Source organism: Acartia tonsa, chromosome 13 (genome assembly GCF_053477335.1).
Source record: "Acartia tonsa isolate MP-2025a chromosome 13, ASM5347733v1, whole genome shotgun sequence".
In the NCBI taxonomy this organism is placed as follows: Eukaryota; Metazoa; Arthropoda; class Copepoda; order Calanoida; family Acartiidae; genus Acartia; species Acartia tonsa.
The window spans coordinates 974,562-992,333 of record NC_137272.1 but is presented as its reverse complement, the minus strand read 5'-3'; the positions used below and the strand labels follow the sequence as shown (position 1 = coordinate 992,333).

Sequence of the window (17,772 nt, the reverse complement as noted above, 5' to 3'; positions counted from 1 at the left end):
TATCATCCTTGATTGGAAATTAAATTTATTATAAAAAATTTATTTTATTTATTCAAAATTGAACAACATTATATTGTTTAACAATATCATTTCTGACATACAGGGCATCCAAATCTTCTCCAGTTAAATGGTGTTTACGCTTCCTGTGTCTGAACCTAAAAAATTACAAATAATGTTTTTTTTTTTCCAGTATGGCTTCAAAACCGATTAATATCCGCTGGAAAATTTATGTATAGCATCGAATTACAGATAATTTTCCACGAATATTAAAATAAAAATTATGAAATTAATACAAGTCTTGATAGCCAGAACCTTTAGTCTCTCGCATAGGCGTCCAAGGGGGGGGGTAATGGGGCGATTACCCCCCCCAAACGATTTTGGGTTGCCGTAGGCACCCCCAAAATTTTTTTCATTTTACCCCCTCCATTCAAAATTTACCCCTACCCTGGGGGTGCCGTAGGCACCCCCAACCATTTAGGAGGGGGTATTTACCCCCCCCAAACAATTTTGGGGGGGTAAATACCCCCCCAAAATAAAAAATCTCTAATTAAAAAAATTTTTGCGCGCTTCGCGCGCATTTTTAGTACTATATATTTAATAAAATTTAAATTACCCCCCCCAAAAATTTTACCCCGGGGGTAAATTTTGGGGGGGGTTACTAAATTTACCCCTGCCAACAGATTTCAGGGGGGGTAATTACCCCCCCCCAAGCAAATTTTACCCCCGGGGTAAAAATTTTGGGGGGGGGGTAAAAAAAATTTGCGGCGCGCTTCGCGCGCCATTTTACCCCCCCCCAAACACAAATTACCCCCCCCCAAAATAAAAAGCTTTGACGCCCCTGGTCTCTCGTGGCTAACAATTATCAAAACTAATTTTAATCTTATAACTTTTATTTTGATTTTTACCGCAGAAAACTGTCTATAATACGTTTTGATAAAGAATTATAATAATTGTTGGCTAATTTTCAGCAGAACAAATGATAGCATGTTGGTGCTTTCCCTCAAAGTTTCTATAGAGCACTGAAACCCTTTCCCCATATTTTCTAAATAAATTGAAAAATGTGGCTGAAGAGGTTTTTTCCCTTTTAAGCAACCCAAGCGGCTCTATCTACTACCCAATATAACCTAACCTGACCTTGCCTAAAGTAATTTGTTAAAATAAAAACTACCTAGCTCCCCCGCCCCCCCTGCTTATTATTATAAATTGGGGTAGGGAGAAAGCCCTACAGAAGTGTAAAAATAGATTTTAAATATTTGAGTGCAAAAGAAAATTTACCTTTTATAACCCTTGCTTTTCATAAGATCGTCAATCATCTGTGGCGAGGAATCTAAAAAGGAATATTTTCATATTTATTTATCGTATCGTTTTATATACAGCTTTCTGTGGATATTAAAATGAAAGACTCAGGCATTTACAATTGGTTTTAATTTCATGATTTTTATTTTTATATTCTTGGAATTTTGTCTGTAATACGATGTTATTTAGATATTTTAGTATTCCAAAAATCAGGATTGGATAGTTACATCACCTGAAAAATTGTTGTCAAAAAAGTATAAAAATCAGCCTTTTATAAATGGACGTACGGACTTTCCGGTAACGATTATAGAGTTGCTACTCTTTCTAAATTGTTATAGGAAAAATAATACAAAGTTTGAAATCAAAAGGGCAATTCTAACCTGTCTAAATTAACCGCTTTAAATAATATTTAATTACTATACCTTTCATAAATTCTCCTGCATGTTCTATTTCTACAGAAAGGACCTAAAACATTTAAAATCATAATTATATTTTACAGGGATCTAAAGGGATAAGACAATGGCCGATAACTTTACGTACATCTCCAATGATGATACACAAATTAACTCCTTCTGTAGATTACAATTAGTGGTTAAAACGTTTGAACACCCAACTTAATGAACCAACCAATCAAAATTCAATAAAAGTTCTCAAAGTTGTTAAGCCATCGAGTAAGAAAACGTTTGTATTATAAGATTTTTGGGACTGGTGTAATAAACATGTGTGTTGTCCATTTAAGGAGTGTTTTTAGCCACTTGTTACAAATTATTTTAAACTTTTTATTATAGATAAGTTACATGCTTGACCTGCGAGATCTCGTAAACGACTTACATACTATTGATCCTTGATACATTTTAGATATTTTATGAATTTATGTTTATTATGTAATTGCTTTTCTTTACATTTTTACGTGTTATGACCGCATACTGTCTTAATTACACTAGTTCACAAAGTTTTATAATAACGTTTTCTTATTCGTTTGACCAACAACTTTGGGGATTTTTACTGAATTTTTGGTTGGTTGATTCATTAAATTAAGTGTCCAAACGTTTTAACCACAAATTGTAATCCACAGATGCATAATTTTGTTTGTCATCATTGGGGATGTACATTAGGGCGGGTTCATATCGGAATTAGACAAAGAGGGGATATGCAACAGATAAAATTAACCTGATTCAAAAAAAAATTGACTCCCATTTACAAATAGCTATACAATTGAATGTCTGGTCGTCAGCGGTTTTAAGACTTAGGATAAATCTTAAATCATCCAGAGGTGTATTATACTCATACAAATCATTTGCAGATCCCCGCTTTGGCCTCAGAAAAAAAATGTCCAAAATCGACCCACCCTAATGTACATCAATTTATCGGCCATTGTACCACAAGTTCGAATCCCTCAATGTCCAATACAAACAGGTTTTAAAACCCAGGGATCTACAGGGATAACACAATGACCAGTAAGTTAATGTACATGCCCAATGTCGATACACAAAATTACCCCTTCAGTAGATTACAAATAGTAGATTTGGACACTCAATTTAACAAACCAACAAATAAAAATCCAATAATATTCCACAAAATTGTTACAAAACTTTGGGGATTGGAGTAATAAACAGCCGAATGTCTCCTTCCTCCCTGACTTATACCTCTATATTAACTTTGTCCAAGTTGATGGCCCGTAGTGATGATACACAAAATTACCCCTTCAGTAGATTACAAATAGTAGATTTGGACACTCAATTTCATAAACCAACCAATAAAAATTCCACAAATATTCCACAAAGTTGTTATAAAACGTTTTTATAAAACTTTGGGAACTAATGTAATAAACAGCTGAATGTCTATTTCCTCCTTGACTTATTGATTAATACCTATATTTGCGACAACTTTTATTACACATAATCTTCCAATTTTCTACAACTACAAAGGGCCTTGTACCTCTATATTAACTTTGTCCCAATTGATGGCCCGAAGCACGGCAAGTTCGAATCCCTCAATGTCTAGGACAAACAGGTTGACAGTGGGATTGTTGAGGGCTGCCAGGATGGACTCCAGTGGGTAACATTGGATCTAGAAACATTTTTTTCAAATAGATTTACCTGACCTCACCTCGTAAGGGTGAGATTTTCCTTCGATTTTTAAGTGATTATCATAGAATCCAGAGCATCATCCGCTTTAAATGGGATACAATACTCTAACACCCAAGGATATTAAGTTTAGTAACATTTGACAGACAAACAACCCTTTGATTGCACGACTTTTGTCTGAGAATCCTAACCGTGCATGGTAATGAGTTGTGCCTGTTTTCGGGCCAAGGAATTCCCCTGTAATCTAACTATTTACTTCGTGAACTTGACATGCCAGCATGAAAAACCATTTCAATGTCTTAAGTTATGACGCAGTGTCGGGCCAAGATTCGAACCTAGCATTCCCCGACGACGAACGGGTTTATCTAATATATTTCTCTAAGTATCAAAAGTGTGACTAAAAGTGTCTTTAAAAATACCTTCAAATGAATTTTTAACAATCAAATCAATTAAGCCAATTAAAAATACATTTTACAGGTGTGCGTTTCTTTCAAGATAAATCAACCTTAAAGTTGAAAATCGAACCCATATAAATTTTAATTTTACCTATTCCATTCAAAACTTAAATTAAAGGTGGAGAGTCGAATTACCCCCTCCTCTTTTCTCAATTGACACCAGAAACCTCTAGAGGAGTATCCACTAGTAGTAAATACAGAGAAGAAAACAAAGTAGCAGATTCCGTCGTATTTCATAGTTACTTTTATCCTATTTCTACCCTATACAGGGTGCTCTAACCCTGCGGGGCAATCATTAACATCTACCTAACCTAAAATAACCTATCAAAAGCTACTGTGAAAGTACGACGAAAACCGCTACTTCATTTTCTTTCCATGATACAAAATTTGGGAATATTCCCTTTCATGGCAACGCCCCTTAAGTGGTGATTCGTCGTATTTTTAAAATGGCTTTTTATAGGTTATTTCAGGTTAGGTTAGGTGCTATTAGATTGGGTGATTGCCCCACAGCGTTAGGCCTTTGGCCCCGCAGGGGCTAGAAATAGGAGAAAAGCTACAGTGAAAAATACGAATAATCGCCCCTGAAGGTGCGTTGCCACGAAAGGGACTATACAACAAAATTTTTATTAATTATTCACCTCAACATTATAGATTTTGTTTTCTTTATTTGCAAATCCTCCCATAGCTCTGAAAATAAAAAAAATATTCAATTTAAATTTTTTTTAGTTTAAAGAGTATCCTATTATATAAAGTAGTAAGGTTTTTTTGTCTGTAGATTAAGATTACAATAACTACTGAACTGATTGAGCTCTTCATTTAAGGAAGGAATAACATAGGTCCTGGGATAGATTTAGGCTATTATTTCCATCATTTCCCCTGCATGTCTCTAGTCTCTAATTGCTAGGGACGCAGCAGCTAGTATTTTCTAAAGTTAAAAGAATATAAAAGATAAAAAGAAAATAACTTACGTTGTGTTTGTATGTGTATCATGTCCAGCTCTAAAAAATAAAAAGTAAATTAAAGTTTTTATTTGAAGTAGTTTAAAATTATTGGTTGAAACATTTGAACAATACTAGTTTTCAACTAACTAACCAATATTCTTCAAAAGTACCCAAAGTTTTAATCCAATGAGGGATGAGTATTCTTTGAGATGTGCTGAATTTTAATTTCCAAATGTGTACCCAGCTTCCGCGGTGTTTCCTCAACCTATCTCAATATTTACCGCTAGCTAAAAAAGCTTCAAAATTTTGAACGTATAAACGATTAATACATTTTTTTAGAAGTTTTTGGAAGTTTGAAGCTTTTTTAGCTAGTAGTAAATATTAGTTAGGATGAGGAAACACCGCGGAAATTGCGTACACATTTGGAAATTAAAATGCAGCACATCTTCTTTCACCCTATGCTAAGTTGTCGCAAAAATAGGTATTAAAAGTCAGTATGTTTTAAATGGACACACGGCCTTTTTTACAATGATTTCAGAGTTGCTACGCTTTTTAAGTCGTACATATCTGTTATAGGAATTATCATGCAAAGTTTGAAATAAATAGGACAATTATAACATGTCTTAAAGAAAATAAAACATTTACGTATAGAAATTGAAGGAGGAGAAATGTGGTGTTTTCTGGGTTCCTATGCTAAGTTGTTCCAAATATAGGTATTTAATAATGAATGTTTTTAATGGACGTACAAACTTTCTTGTAATGATTAGAGAGTTGCTACGCTTTCTAAGTCGTACCTATATGTTATAGGAAATATCATGCAAAGTTTGAAATAAATAGGACAATTCTAACATGTCTAAATTAATGAGAAAAAAAAACATTTACGTATAGAAGTTGAAGGAGGAGAAATGTGGTGTATTCAGGGTTCCTATGCAGCTATTCATCAGATATGCTTTTCTTCCAACCTAAATAGATAGATAGATAAATAAATAGACAGACAGATAGGCTACTAGATGGTTAGATAAAAAGATAAATATACAGAAAGCCAGACAGACAGATAGGCTGCTAGATAAACAGATATAGGTAATCTACATAAAGGGTAACTTTGTAAATTGTGTATCATCATTGAGGATGTAAATCAATTTATCGGCCATTGTCTTATCTATTTAGATCCCTAATTTATTTACCTCTTTACATTCTTCAAAAAATGTCGGGTTAGGCTCAATAAGAACACCTAAAAAAGGGAATATAGAATCTAAAAATAAAACATTGTAGTTAAAGTTAAGTCGTACATATTTTCAGTAGCGAAGCTACTCTATAATTCACTTTGTCCGTCAGTCCGTCTGTCAATCAGTCCGTAACGCTAATGGGGAAATGGGATTACTCAGCTCCTATAAAAGATATAATGCTGAAATTTTTTGACAACATTCCCATCATTTTTGGTGTTTATGGTCCGATTTTCAAATTTTTTTCAGTTATAGATATCAAAATTAAATTACCCGTCGTTTAAAGAAAACAACCATGACGGTCAGACTGCCTTTTTGCAGGTTTTTGGCCATTTTTAAAGTTTTTGCGTATTTTTCCATATCTTTGGTGTTTATGGTCCGATTTTCAAACCTTTTAAAGTTTTTGGGATATCAGTTTCAAAATAATAAGATAGATAGATAGATAGATATTGTACCTGTCCATCCATATTTATATTCCAAGGGAAGCATTTCTTATAATTCAAAATCAGCTGCTCCTGCCTCCACGATAGATGGATAGATAGATACATTGATAGACAGACAGACAGATAGATATTTACCTGTCCACCCATATTTATATTCCAAAGGAAGGGTCTGTGATAATTCACAATCAGCTGCGCCTGCCTCCACGATAGATAGATAGACAGATAGATAGATAGATAGATAGATAGATAGATGGATAGATAGATACATAGATAGTTAGATAGATAGATATTGTACCTGTCCAACCATATTTATATTCCAAGGGAAGCGTCTCTGATAATTCACAATCAGCTGCTCCTGCCTCCACGACAGATGGATAGATACATAGATAGATAGATAGATATTTACCTGTCCACCCATATTTATATTCCAAGGGAAGCGTCTCTGATAATTCACAATCAGCTGCTCCTGCCTCCACGATAGATGGATAGATAGATAGATAGATAGATAGATAGATAGATATTGTACCTGTCCAACCATATTTATATTCCAAGGGAAGCGTCTCTGATAATTCACAATCAGCTGCTCCTGCCTCCATGATAGATGGATAGATAGATAGATAGATAGATAGATAGATAGACAGATAGATATTGTACCTGTCCATCCATATTTATATTCCAAGGGAAGCGTCTCTGATAGTTCACAATCAGCTGCTCCTGCCTCCACGAAAAAACCTTTCTGAAAAAAATTAGTGGTTGAAACGTTTAAACACTTTACTTAATGACCCAATCAATCAAAATTCCCTAAAGTCCATAAGAAAACGTTTTTATAAAACTTTGGGGACTAATTTTTAACAGGACATTTGGCTATGTGTGGGTGTTTGTCTGTAGCTTAAGATCGTGGAACGGTATGGTCAGGGAGGATGGGGACATTGGGCTGTCAATTACACTGGTCCTGAAAGTTTTATTTAGGCTGTTAATTACACTAGTCCTCAAAGTTTATAACCACTCTTATTTGTTGGCATAGAAACTTTTAATTATATAATGTCAAAACATTTCAACCAATAATTTTAGTATAGAGAAGGAGTAATCTTGTTTTATTATTAGGAATGTATAACAATTTATCGTCCATTGTTGTATCCCTTTAGAGTCATGGCATGGTATTACTTTATATTAAAACTCTCCGAAGAGAAATAACTCCCTCCCCCCCACCCCAATAAAATTAAGTTCTAACATTAATGATTAAAAACAGACCTTGAGTTGATATTGGAAAACCATTTCCATAACATCCAGGGCTTGTGGGTGTGCTTCCAATTCTAAATTTTAATCAGTATCAATGAATAAAAGTTGATACTCTAAAGATTGTTTTTTTTTCCAAAATATTTTAAAACTTTCGGGTTTTGTCCAGGGATAGAGGGGACAATGGGCTGTTGATTATTTTAGTCCCCAAAGTTTTACAGTAACGATTTTCGATTTGTCGTAAATTTTAAATTTTTAAAAAGTAAAAAAAGGTTTAAAACTTCCCCGGAACTATGAGAAGCGGTTATCGAGATTCTTTGGTATAGACAGACTCACAAACATCCTGTTACTTTTCTAAAAGAACTAGCGGTTTTGTCCCCAGCTTCCAGGGGCTTTGCCCCAAGAGGTTTGATCAAACTAATTTTTCGTATTTTAGATTTAAAAGAAAAATAAAAAAAAATTGAGGGGGTGAAATTTCTTTGGGGATGGGGAGGGGGTAGTTTACCCCACTATTTAATTTTAGTTTAAATTTTTTTTTTCATTTTATGGGGGGTTGGGGGTGTTCCAACCCCCAAGAAAATATTTATAAACCTTCCCGGGACCTTTGAGAAGCTACCCTGTAATGGAAAACCCGATCGGTTAAGCGGTTAGCGAGATCCTTTGCTGCAAACAAACAGACAGACATCGTTCTACTTTGTATCATAGATAGAAAATAATAATTACCTAGAGATTTTTCAACTTGAAGATAATATTTTTGACTTCTTTTAGCTGGGGGTAATAAAAGATCTCTACCAATAACATCTGGACAACAAAAAAAACATGTCAAAAATTAAAATTAATTTTTCATCGATTTATTAGAATTTTCGGATTATAGAAAGAAAACGAAGTAGCGTGTTTCGTCGTATTTTCATAGTAGCTATTGATAGGCTATTTTTGGTTAGGTAAATGTTAATGATGGCCCTGCAAGGTTAGTATATTCGCCCCGCAGGGTTGGAGCCCTCTGCAGGGGATAGAAATATGAAGAAAAACTATTTCGTTATCTTTTCATGATTCGAATTTTCAATGTATTCTCATATGAAAAAGGCTGTATTTGAATATATATAAGTCTACAAGTCTGTCTCTTTGTCTTATAAGATCTCTAACACTGAACTTTTTATAAAGTATGTATTTCATTAATTTAACTATCGATATACAATTTATGATAATAATATAGGATAAGGTATGAATAGTTTATGGTACAAGGATAGTAGAGCTTGTCCCAATCAACTCTAGAATTTCATGGTCCATAATTCAAAGGGAGGGAGTGGACAATGGCCTATGATTTATACTGATACCCATTTTTAAAGCGAAGCTTTTCTATAATTAGAGTCATTCCGTCCGTCCGTCTGAGATGGATAGCTTTTTTCATTAATTTAGGTATGTTAGAATTGTCCTATCGATTTCAAAATTTGCATGGTGATTCCTGTAGTAGATAGGTACGATTTAGAAAGCGTAGCAACTCTATAATCATTACCATAATGTCCGTACGTCCATTTAAACATGTCGATTTTTTATTTTTTTAACAACAAACTTTTATATGATCTAATTATCCGATTGTTCTGATTTTTAATATACTGATTCCTAGGTCAACATAGTACAATATTATAAGCAAAGCAACGCTATTATCAAGTCCTAAAAATGTGAGTATGTCCATAAACATTATCCTGTATCAAAAACTAATTTACTCACAATTTTTCTTTGACTCTTATTCATTTATATTCTGATTTTTCAGTTTTGACACTATACAAGTGTTAATGTCCGTTTGTCCTATCGTTTTAGAGCTTCGCTTTTATGGATGTTGTCATCCTTGTTATATATTCTCTTATTCGTTGGTTTAAACCCTTAGGTACTTTTATTAAATCTTAATTGGTACAAACTAATTTATAAGAAAGGTTATTTTGTTTATCATTATGGGGGATATGACTAAATATTGTCCTATCCCTTAAGATTCCTGACTGACTTACATGATAGATATTCGTCATCAGCATCTAGACAGTTTAACAGAGGTCTGAAAAAGAAACATAATTATTATACAAGCTAACGGCTAGCCGCTGTCAAATAGTCGACAATTTAATAATAATAAAATATATTGGATATCTGTCGGCCTGTAGCAGAGGATTTTGCAAATCGCTAACCTTTACAGTGAAGCTTTGTTTAGGTCCTAGAAGGTTAAAGACTTATTTGGGAAGGTTACCTCCCATAAGAAATCACCATCAGAATATAACACTCTTTAAATAAAAAACAAGGATGACAACATCCATAAGTAGCGAAGCATAAAAATATGTATAAGAATTTAAAGATTAGTTGTATATTAGGAAATAAATCACGAAACCTTTTCAAAATTTGTTTTAATTTCATAATATTTATATTTCAGTAATACAACTAACAGACTGACGGTTAAAGTAAATTACATACTGGATGCTCAAAACAACAGGAAATTTAATTTTGATATTTTTAACTACAAAAATTTTAAAAATCGGACCATAAACACCAAAGATATGAGGAAAAATGTGAAAAATATAAAAATAGCCAAAAACCTGCAAAAAGGCAGTCTGACCACCATTGATGTTTTCTTGAAACGACAGGAAATTTAATTTTGATATCTATAACTGAAAAAATTTTGGAAATCGGACCATAAACACCGAAGATATGGAGAAAAATGTGAAAAATACAAAAATAGCCTAAAACCTGCTAAAAAGCGGTCCTATCGCTATTGATGTTTTATAGTTAATTGTGCTCCTTAATAATGGGAATGTTGTCAAAAAATTTCAGCCTTTTATCATTTATAGGAGCCGAGAAAATCACGTTTCCCCCAAACTAAGACATACGGACATACGGACATACGGACATACAGACAGACGGACAGACGGACATTTCAAATTATAGAGTAGCTTCGCTACTAAAAATTAAAACTAAGATTTAAAGTGGAGGGTCGAATTCTACTTTCCTCCTTAACTTAAACAACTCAATGAGCCTTAAGGGAAAAGAATAAAAATTTACAGACTCAATAAATAATACCTCTTTTTCATAACTATTTCATCACTCACTACCTTCCCCTAGAAAAAAAATAAAAAAATTGTTATTCGTTGAATCGTTATTTAGGTTAGGTTTGGCTAATTTCAGGGAAATCGCTATAGTTTTTATCACCTGCCTGTAAGAAAATAGATATTTTATTTACCTCATGTAGAAATGGAATAAATTTTCTTTCTAGAAAATGTAAACATTAATATCACAATCAAAAGGGGTTAGATAGTGGGTATCATTATTTTAGCCAGCTGAAAGTAGCACTCTATTAGAGTACATAAAAATATGTTGCAACAAATAAATAAATGTATTATAAATATTTAAAAATTTACAACTATTATTTTGTTTGATTATTGTTTTAGGTCAGGTGCCACGTAGGGTTAGGGTGCAATAGTTATAGGCCATGTAGGGTTAGGCTACCGGCAGGAGTTATGCAAAGAAACCTCCTCTTCCTTTATTTTTTTTTTTTTTAATAAGGGGGAAGGGTGAATAAGCCCTTTAATCAAAAGCCCCGCTTTTTCTATATTTCTCGTTTAAATCACCTTTTCTCTAGATATTCCATTCCCCCTTAATATAATATAATATTTTTTTTGTGATATAAATGTTTTTCCTATATATTCTAAATCTTGAAATTTTTTGAGGATTTCTTCTTCACTCGCTCCAGACTAAAAAAACGAGGACCATCAAAATAGGCTAATAGCCTTATAAAAAATGACGTCAAACAATACAAATGACCAGTGATAGGCCAGTATACATTTATATTGACCAATGGTAAAATACAAATGACCAATGATAGGCCAGTATACATTTGTATTAACTAAAATGTATAATGGCCTATTATTGGTCATTTGTATTGTATGACGTAATTTTTAATTAGTTAACATAAGCTTCTTCCCATCATGCAGTATTTTGTTTCAGAGATCTAAAGGGATAGGACAGTTGGCGATAAAATCATAAATTGCTATACATCCCCAATGATGATACACAAAATAACCCCTTTTGTACATTAAAATTAGTGGTTGAAACGTTTGAACAATTAACTTAATAAACCAACCAATCAAAATTCACTCAATTCCCCAAAGTTGTTAAGGCACTTCTCCTCTCGTCCTTCCTTTTTAGACGTATTTTTATGACGTCACACATGACACTTTTCGCTGTACCAAAATAAACAGACAGAAGAACGGACAAGAAAGCACACTTTAATTATAGAGCAGATTCGCTTGTTAAAATAAGCTTACTTGTAATAATTTTCTGTGTAGATCACAATCCACTCCCAAATTATCAGAAACATAATCACCTTAAAAATAGAATATAATCATAATTTACTGATATAAATGAGTTTTTGTGTTTTTCATTAAAAGATCTCGCTAACCGCTAGATAGATCGGTTTTCATTTTCACACACCCAAAAGAAATCAACAAAAAAAATTTGTTAAATCTATCAAAAAATTGGGACATAGGGTAATTTTTTTTTCCAGTATGGCTTTGAAACCAATTATTATCCGGCGGTTCACAACCATACAGAAAAATTATGTAAAGAATCGTATTACAGACAATTCTTCACGAATATTAAAATACAAATTTGTTGGTCCTGGCCTTCGGTCCCAATAAGGCTAACAAAATTAGTTTTAAGCTCACAATTTTTTCATTTCAATATCCGCAGAATTCTGTCTATGATACGATGCGATAAATAACTAATCTTCATTTAATATTTAAGCATTGGACTTAAGCGGGGATAGTTCAATGAAAGGCAAATTTCAGACGCAGAAAATATTTCAAAAATCAATATGAATAAAAGCGTCGATCCGTGAAATCATGTCATCATGCTGGGTTGTAAAGGGATAGGACAAAGGCCCATAAATTGATGTATGTCCCCAATGATGGTACACAAAATTACAACTTCTTTAGATTATAATTATTGGTTGAAACGTTAGAACACTGAACTTAGGTCCCCAAAGTTGTCAAGCCAACAAATATGAAAAAATTATTATAAAACTTGGGGATTAGTGTAATAAACAGCCCATTGTCCCCTCTCTCTCTGATAAAATGTACATATAATAACTAAAACTGATAGTCAAGTAAAAGAAATAATTCAAGAAAGAAATAAAAAAACATTACCTTTATAAAGATAAAAGTTACCACTAAGATACATAAAACCAGACGTGGTTAGAAAACAAATCACATAGATTTTAAAAGTATTTTGAATTTTTAACTTATTTGTATACGTCAATAAAGTCATGGTTTTGATTATTTACTAATAACTAAACGAGATTTTTTCCCCTACTGATATGTGTTATATACTTGGATAAAGGGATCATTAAGTTGTAAAAAAAGTATTTCATAGAGGAGCAGTTTTTAGTGCATCATATTATAAACAGCTTTCTACGGAAAAAAAATTTACAATTATAAGAATAAAACCAGTTTTTTAAGCCCCGAGATGCTTATGATTGTACATTTTTAAATTTGTAGAAAACTGGATATAATACAAAGCTATACATAGTTTTTTTTTCGTATGGATGAAAACCAGTTCTAATCCACCGAATATTAATCGGTTTCAAATGAATACGAGAAAAATATTACGTCATATTATATAAATGACCAATGATATAGGTACTACGAGCTGTTACTTTTTCCTACTTTCCTTAATACTTCAAATACATAGCTCATGTTATACATTGATGTTATTATATAAAGTGGCCATGAGTTTATTTTATCCCTTTAACCCATTTAAAAAAAGTTATACTAATAAATAACACTTTTGGACGTAATCTATTTTGTATACTAAGTCCAAATTACTATCCCTTTATCCCCTAATAAGGACGCAAGCTCGCACAAATAACTATAGCTATCTGCGTGTATAACCACGGTTGACAAATTAGAAAGTTTTATTAAATTTTTATAAATTCGTAGATTTTTAAATAAAAAAATGCATTTAAAGTCTTCAACAAAGATATGTAGAACCATTTAAATAAAATTTTGAAAAATATTTTTTTGAAAATTTGGCTTTCCCCGTGTTACTAAGCATAAAAATAAATGTATACTGTCATTTGGGAACGATATGTACTCAAAGATGAGCTCTTTTTGGAGAAGTTTTTATAATAGAGAAAGATGAAAAAACAACTTAACAAATGGCTTAACAACTTTGGGGACTTTAGTAAATTTTATTTGGATGGTTATTTAAGTTGAGTGTTCAAACGTTTCAACAACTGATTGTAATCTACAGAAGGAGTAATTTGGTGTATTATCATTGTGGATGTACAGCAATTTATCGGCCATTGTCTTATCCCTTTAGATCCCTGATCCCTTTAGGAAGGTTTATTTCAGAGAGAGAGAGGGGAACTAGTCCCCAATGTTTATTATAACGGTTTCTTATTCGTTTGTTTAACAACTTTGGGGACTTCAGTAAATTTTGATTTGATGGTTATTTAAGTTGAGTGTTCAAACGTTTCAACCACTAATTTTAATCTACAGAAGGAGTAATCATCATTGGTAATGTATATCGATTTATCGGCCATTGTCTTATCCCTTTAGATCCTTGAGTTTTTTTTCTGTAATCACGGAGTGACCTTCCCATAAATAATGAGTAACTCAGATACTGAGGCATGTTAGAATAGTCCTATCGATTCCAAATCTTTTAGGAGGATTACTGCAACAAAAAGGTAAAGCATTGCAATCTTATGAGAAAATTAATGTATGTATCGTAAATTGTTCTAGTATTATATTAACTTGATAAAGAAAATGATTTCTCAGATTTTTAGGCAAAACTTAATTATCAACGTAGCGTCTGTAAATTAGATTTTAATTTTAAATAGTGTCCTAATTATTTAATATTAATTTGTGTAGCTTGGCTTACACATTATAAAATGAATGTATTATTACTTGGACGCTACAATAGATTTTCATGTACTCTAACAAAGCTGTATTCGCAGCGGGCTAAAATAACGATACATTTCCTTTACCCAATCGACCCCTTTTCTATTGGATTAACGTTCTGACCATTAAATGCGTCCATCCTTGCTAGTTCATGCAAGGATCTAAAGGGATAAGAAAATGGCCGATAAATTGATGTACATCCCTAATGATGATACACAAAATTTCCTCTTCTGTAGATTGTAATTATTTGTTGAAACGTTTGGACACTTAATTTAATCAATCAACCAAAATTCAATAAAAGTACCCAAAGTTGTGAAACCAACGAATAAGAATAACGTTACTACAAAGTATTATAAAAAAATCGGTATAGTATTACTTGGATGTTACGTAAGATTTTTATGTACTCTAATAACGACGTACTCGCAGCAGGCTAAAATATCGATCCCCTCCTCTCCTCCTGGATGAACGTACTGACCAATCAAGTCCATATTAGCAACCTAAACTAATGACAAAGAGAGAGGTAGGTTTCTGGTAGAATCCGTAAAGGTGTGTGTTTTAAGGCTTAAAAATAGTAGTAGAACGATAATATTCACTAAATATGTGTATTTCTTATTGAAAAGAACTATTGACAAAAAATTTAAAAAAAAAGTTAACATAAATTTTTTATTGTTCTACTACTGTTTTTTACTTATAACACATAACATTTGCGGATTTTACCATAAACCTACCCCTCTCTTTCTCCTACTATAATATCCACTTATATTCTATATTCATTACTATGAATGTGTTCATCCTTGCTAGTTCATGCAAGGATCTAAAGGGATAAGAAAATGGCCGATAAATTGATGTACATCCCTAATGATGATACACAAAATTCCCTCTTCTGTAGATTGTATTTTTTTGTTGAAAAATTTGAACACTGAATTTAATCAATCAACCAATTAAAATTTCAGTACCCAAAGTTGTGAATCCAACGAATAAGAATAACGTTACTACAAAGTTTGTGTAATAAACAGCCAATTGTCCCCTCACTTCTGTAATTAAAGGATCTAAATTTATGTACATCCCCAATGATGATGCACAAAAATACACCTTCTGTAAATTAGAAATAGTGGTTGAAACAATTGAACACTCAACTCAATGAGCCAATCAATCAAAATTTACTACAGTCCCCAAAGTTGTAAAGTTATAAAACTTTGGGAACTAGTGTAATAAACAGTCCATTGTCCCCTCTTTCTTTAAATTAATATCCACAGTAACCTTGACTTTTTACAATACATTTTAAAGATAAGAAAAAAAGTAGCTGCGCCCCTTGCCTTAAGAAACGAAAAGGAGGTCAATCTCCAACACCTAAATTTTTTGCCTTTGGCATCTCGGGGCTAACAAAACTAGTTTTAATCTTACAATTGTACATTTTTATATTCGCGGAAAGCTGTTTATAATACGATGCGATGAATAAATATTACTGTCTTTAAAATTTTTATTTAATTGTCGTATAAAATATAATACATATAAAATGACGCATGCATATAATCAAATTATTATAAGTACATTACAAATAATTTACAGCAAGGGAAGACAAAAATTTAAAAATATTATAAAATTCATCGTTTTTTAAAACAATTTTTGTCTAATAATAGATTTTGTATGATACATTATAGAAGTTCTATAAAACATTGAAAATTTTTGAGTATTTGCAAATCAATATTTTCCTGAAGATTTTTTTTGCATTGGTTATAAAAGTACTTATTTTCAGTTATTAAGTAATAAAAGAAAACGGATAGTTTTAAGCACAAAAACACAAAATTCATTACAAAAAAATCTGTTTATGATACCATTACTGATAATAGTTATAACCAGGGCTCAGCAGCAACGCATAAGCAAACTGGTTTTAAAAAATAATCATACAAAAGGTTAAATAAGAGGCTTTTATGCGCATGGCTGCCGAGCCCTTATTTCAATAAAGTTTTAAAATACACATAATATATAATTTCTTTACAAAACTAAATATTTATGAGCATTTAACAAATCACATTTATTTGTTAATTAAAATGATTTTGACAATTTAAAACGTCGTCACTAAATGCAATCAAGACACATTGATATAATAGTCATCAAAATACACTTTTCTTCATTTTTAAGACAACTTTGACTAAAAATTTCGCCTTAAGTAGGATATAAGAGTTAAAAATACAAATCAAATACGGTGTTAAAATTAAATAATTTCGGAAAAATTAGAAGGAGCACTGTGGAAAAAATATGCTATAAGATAATTTTGTCATATATTTATAAAAGAAAATAAGCCATTTCCTATAAAAATTTCAGGGATATATTTCAGAATAATATAATTTAACGTCTTAATTGCATTTAGATACAGCGTGGAACCTGATTTTCAATTTATTGTGACTTAAGGACATTATATTTATTGCAAGAAAAAACCCTGAAAAATAATATTTTATCTGACGACTAGTATAGCGAAACGGTTTCATTTAAATCCGTTTTTAGCCGTAGATAAAATAATTTCCAGTATAGCTTTGAAACCGATGAATATCCGCTGGATTAGGACCGGTTATAAGCCATATTGAAAAATCATGTATCGTATCGTATTACAGACAACTTTCCACGAATATTAAGATAAAGATCATAACGGGACCATTAAGACTGGAATTAATCTTGTGGTTCTTAATTTTACTATCCACGAAAAGTTGTCTATAATACGATGCGATAAATAACGATTATTCACTAGTTCGTAATGATTTGGGTGCAAATAGGTCATTAAAATCCGTTGTTTCACCAGGGACAAGGAAGGTTTATCTGAAGCAAAAACTTTTTTTCCCTGGGATTTTAAGGGATAAGACAATGAACGATAAATTGATATAAATCCCACAAAAGAATAAAATTGTTGGGTGAAAAGTCTGTACACTATTACCAACCAATCAAAATTCAATAAAAGTACCCAAAGTGTTTGAGACAACGAATAAGAAAACGCGATTTAAAAACTTTGGATACCAGTATCATTTACAGTCCAATATCCCTTTCCTCCCTAAAATAAATGTAATAGTCATAACAGGCGAAAATATGGGTTAAAACCATTCCTTGTCCGTCGGAATTTACTGTATGTATGCCTGTCAAAAAGGAAACCCAACAACGGATTAA

General features: G+C 32.2%; 2 protein-coding genes and 1 long non-coding RNA gene across 4 annotated transcripts in view; all 3 read right to left on the bottom strand.

Annotated features, from left to right (window-relative positions):
* Window positions 1–52: 52 nt before the first annotated feature.
* Window positions 53–10,929, bottom strand: LOC145304379 (protein Star-like). The gene is made up of 14 exons (XM_080146255.1): window positions 10,899–10,929; window positions 10,739–10,776; window positions 9,685–9,728; window positions 8,405–8,482; window positions 7,697–7,758; window positions 7,100–7,181; window positions 5,964–6,010; window positions 5,662–5,741; window positions 4,807–4,836; window positions 4,477–4,525; window positions 3,235–3,366; window positions 1,719–1,761; window positions 1,276–1,327; window positions 53–155 (listed from the first exon to the last, which is right to left on the bottom strand). Exons 2-14 carry the CDS (start codon window positions 10,747–10,749, stop codon window positions 53–55), a joined length of 813 nt encoding a protein of 270 aa, XP_080002381.1. The 5' UTR covers window positions 10,750–10,776; window positions 10,899–10,929.
* Window positions 10,930–11,348: 419 nt separating this feature from the next.
* On the bottom strand, window positions 11,349–12,991 carry LOC145304509 (uncharacterized). Its single transcript, XR_013874102.1, has 3 exons — window positions 12,862–12,991; window positions 11,983–12,041; window positions 11,349–11,409 (listed from the first exon to the last, which is right to left on the bottom strand). It is a non-coding gene; the product is annotated as an uncharacterized LOC145304509 (long non-coding RNA).
* Window positions 12,992–16,883: 3,892 nt separating this feature from the next.
* Window positions 16,884–17,772, bottom strand: part of LOC145304740 (excitatory amino acid transporter 3-like) — a 39,512-nt gene continuing 38,623 nt past the window's right edge. The window contains exon 20 of one of the 2 annotated variants that reach the window (XM_080146706.1): window positions 16,884–17,056. In XM_080146706.1, the coding sequence (XP_080002832.1) occupies window positions 17,014–17,056 (43 nt within the window). In that variant the 3' untranslated portion in view covers window positions 16,884–17,013. The remainder of the gene's footprint in view (window positions 17,057–17,772) is intronic. The other variant, XM_080146705.1, reaches the window with a different exon arrangement.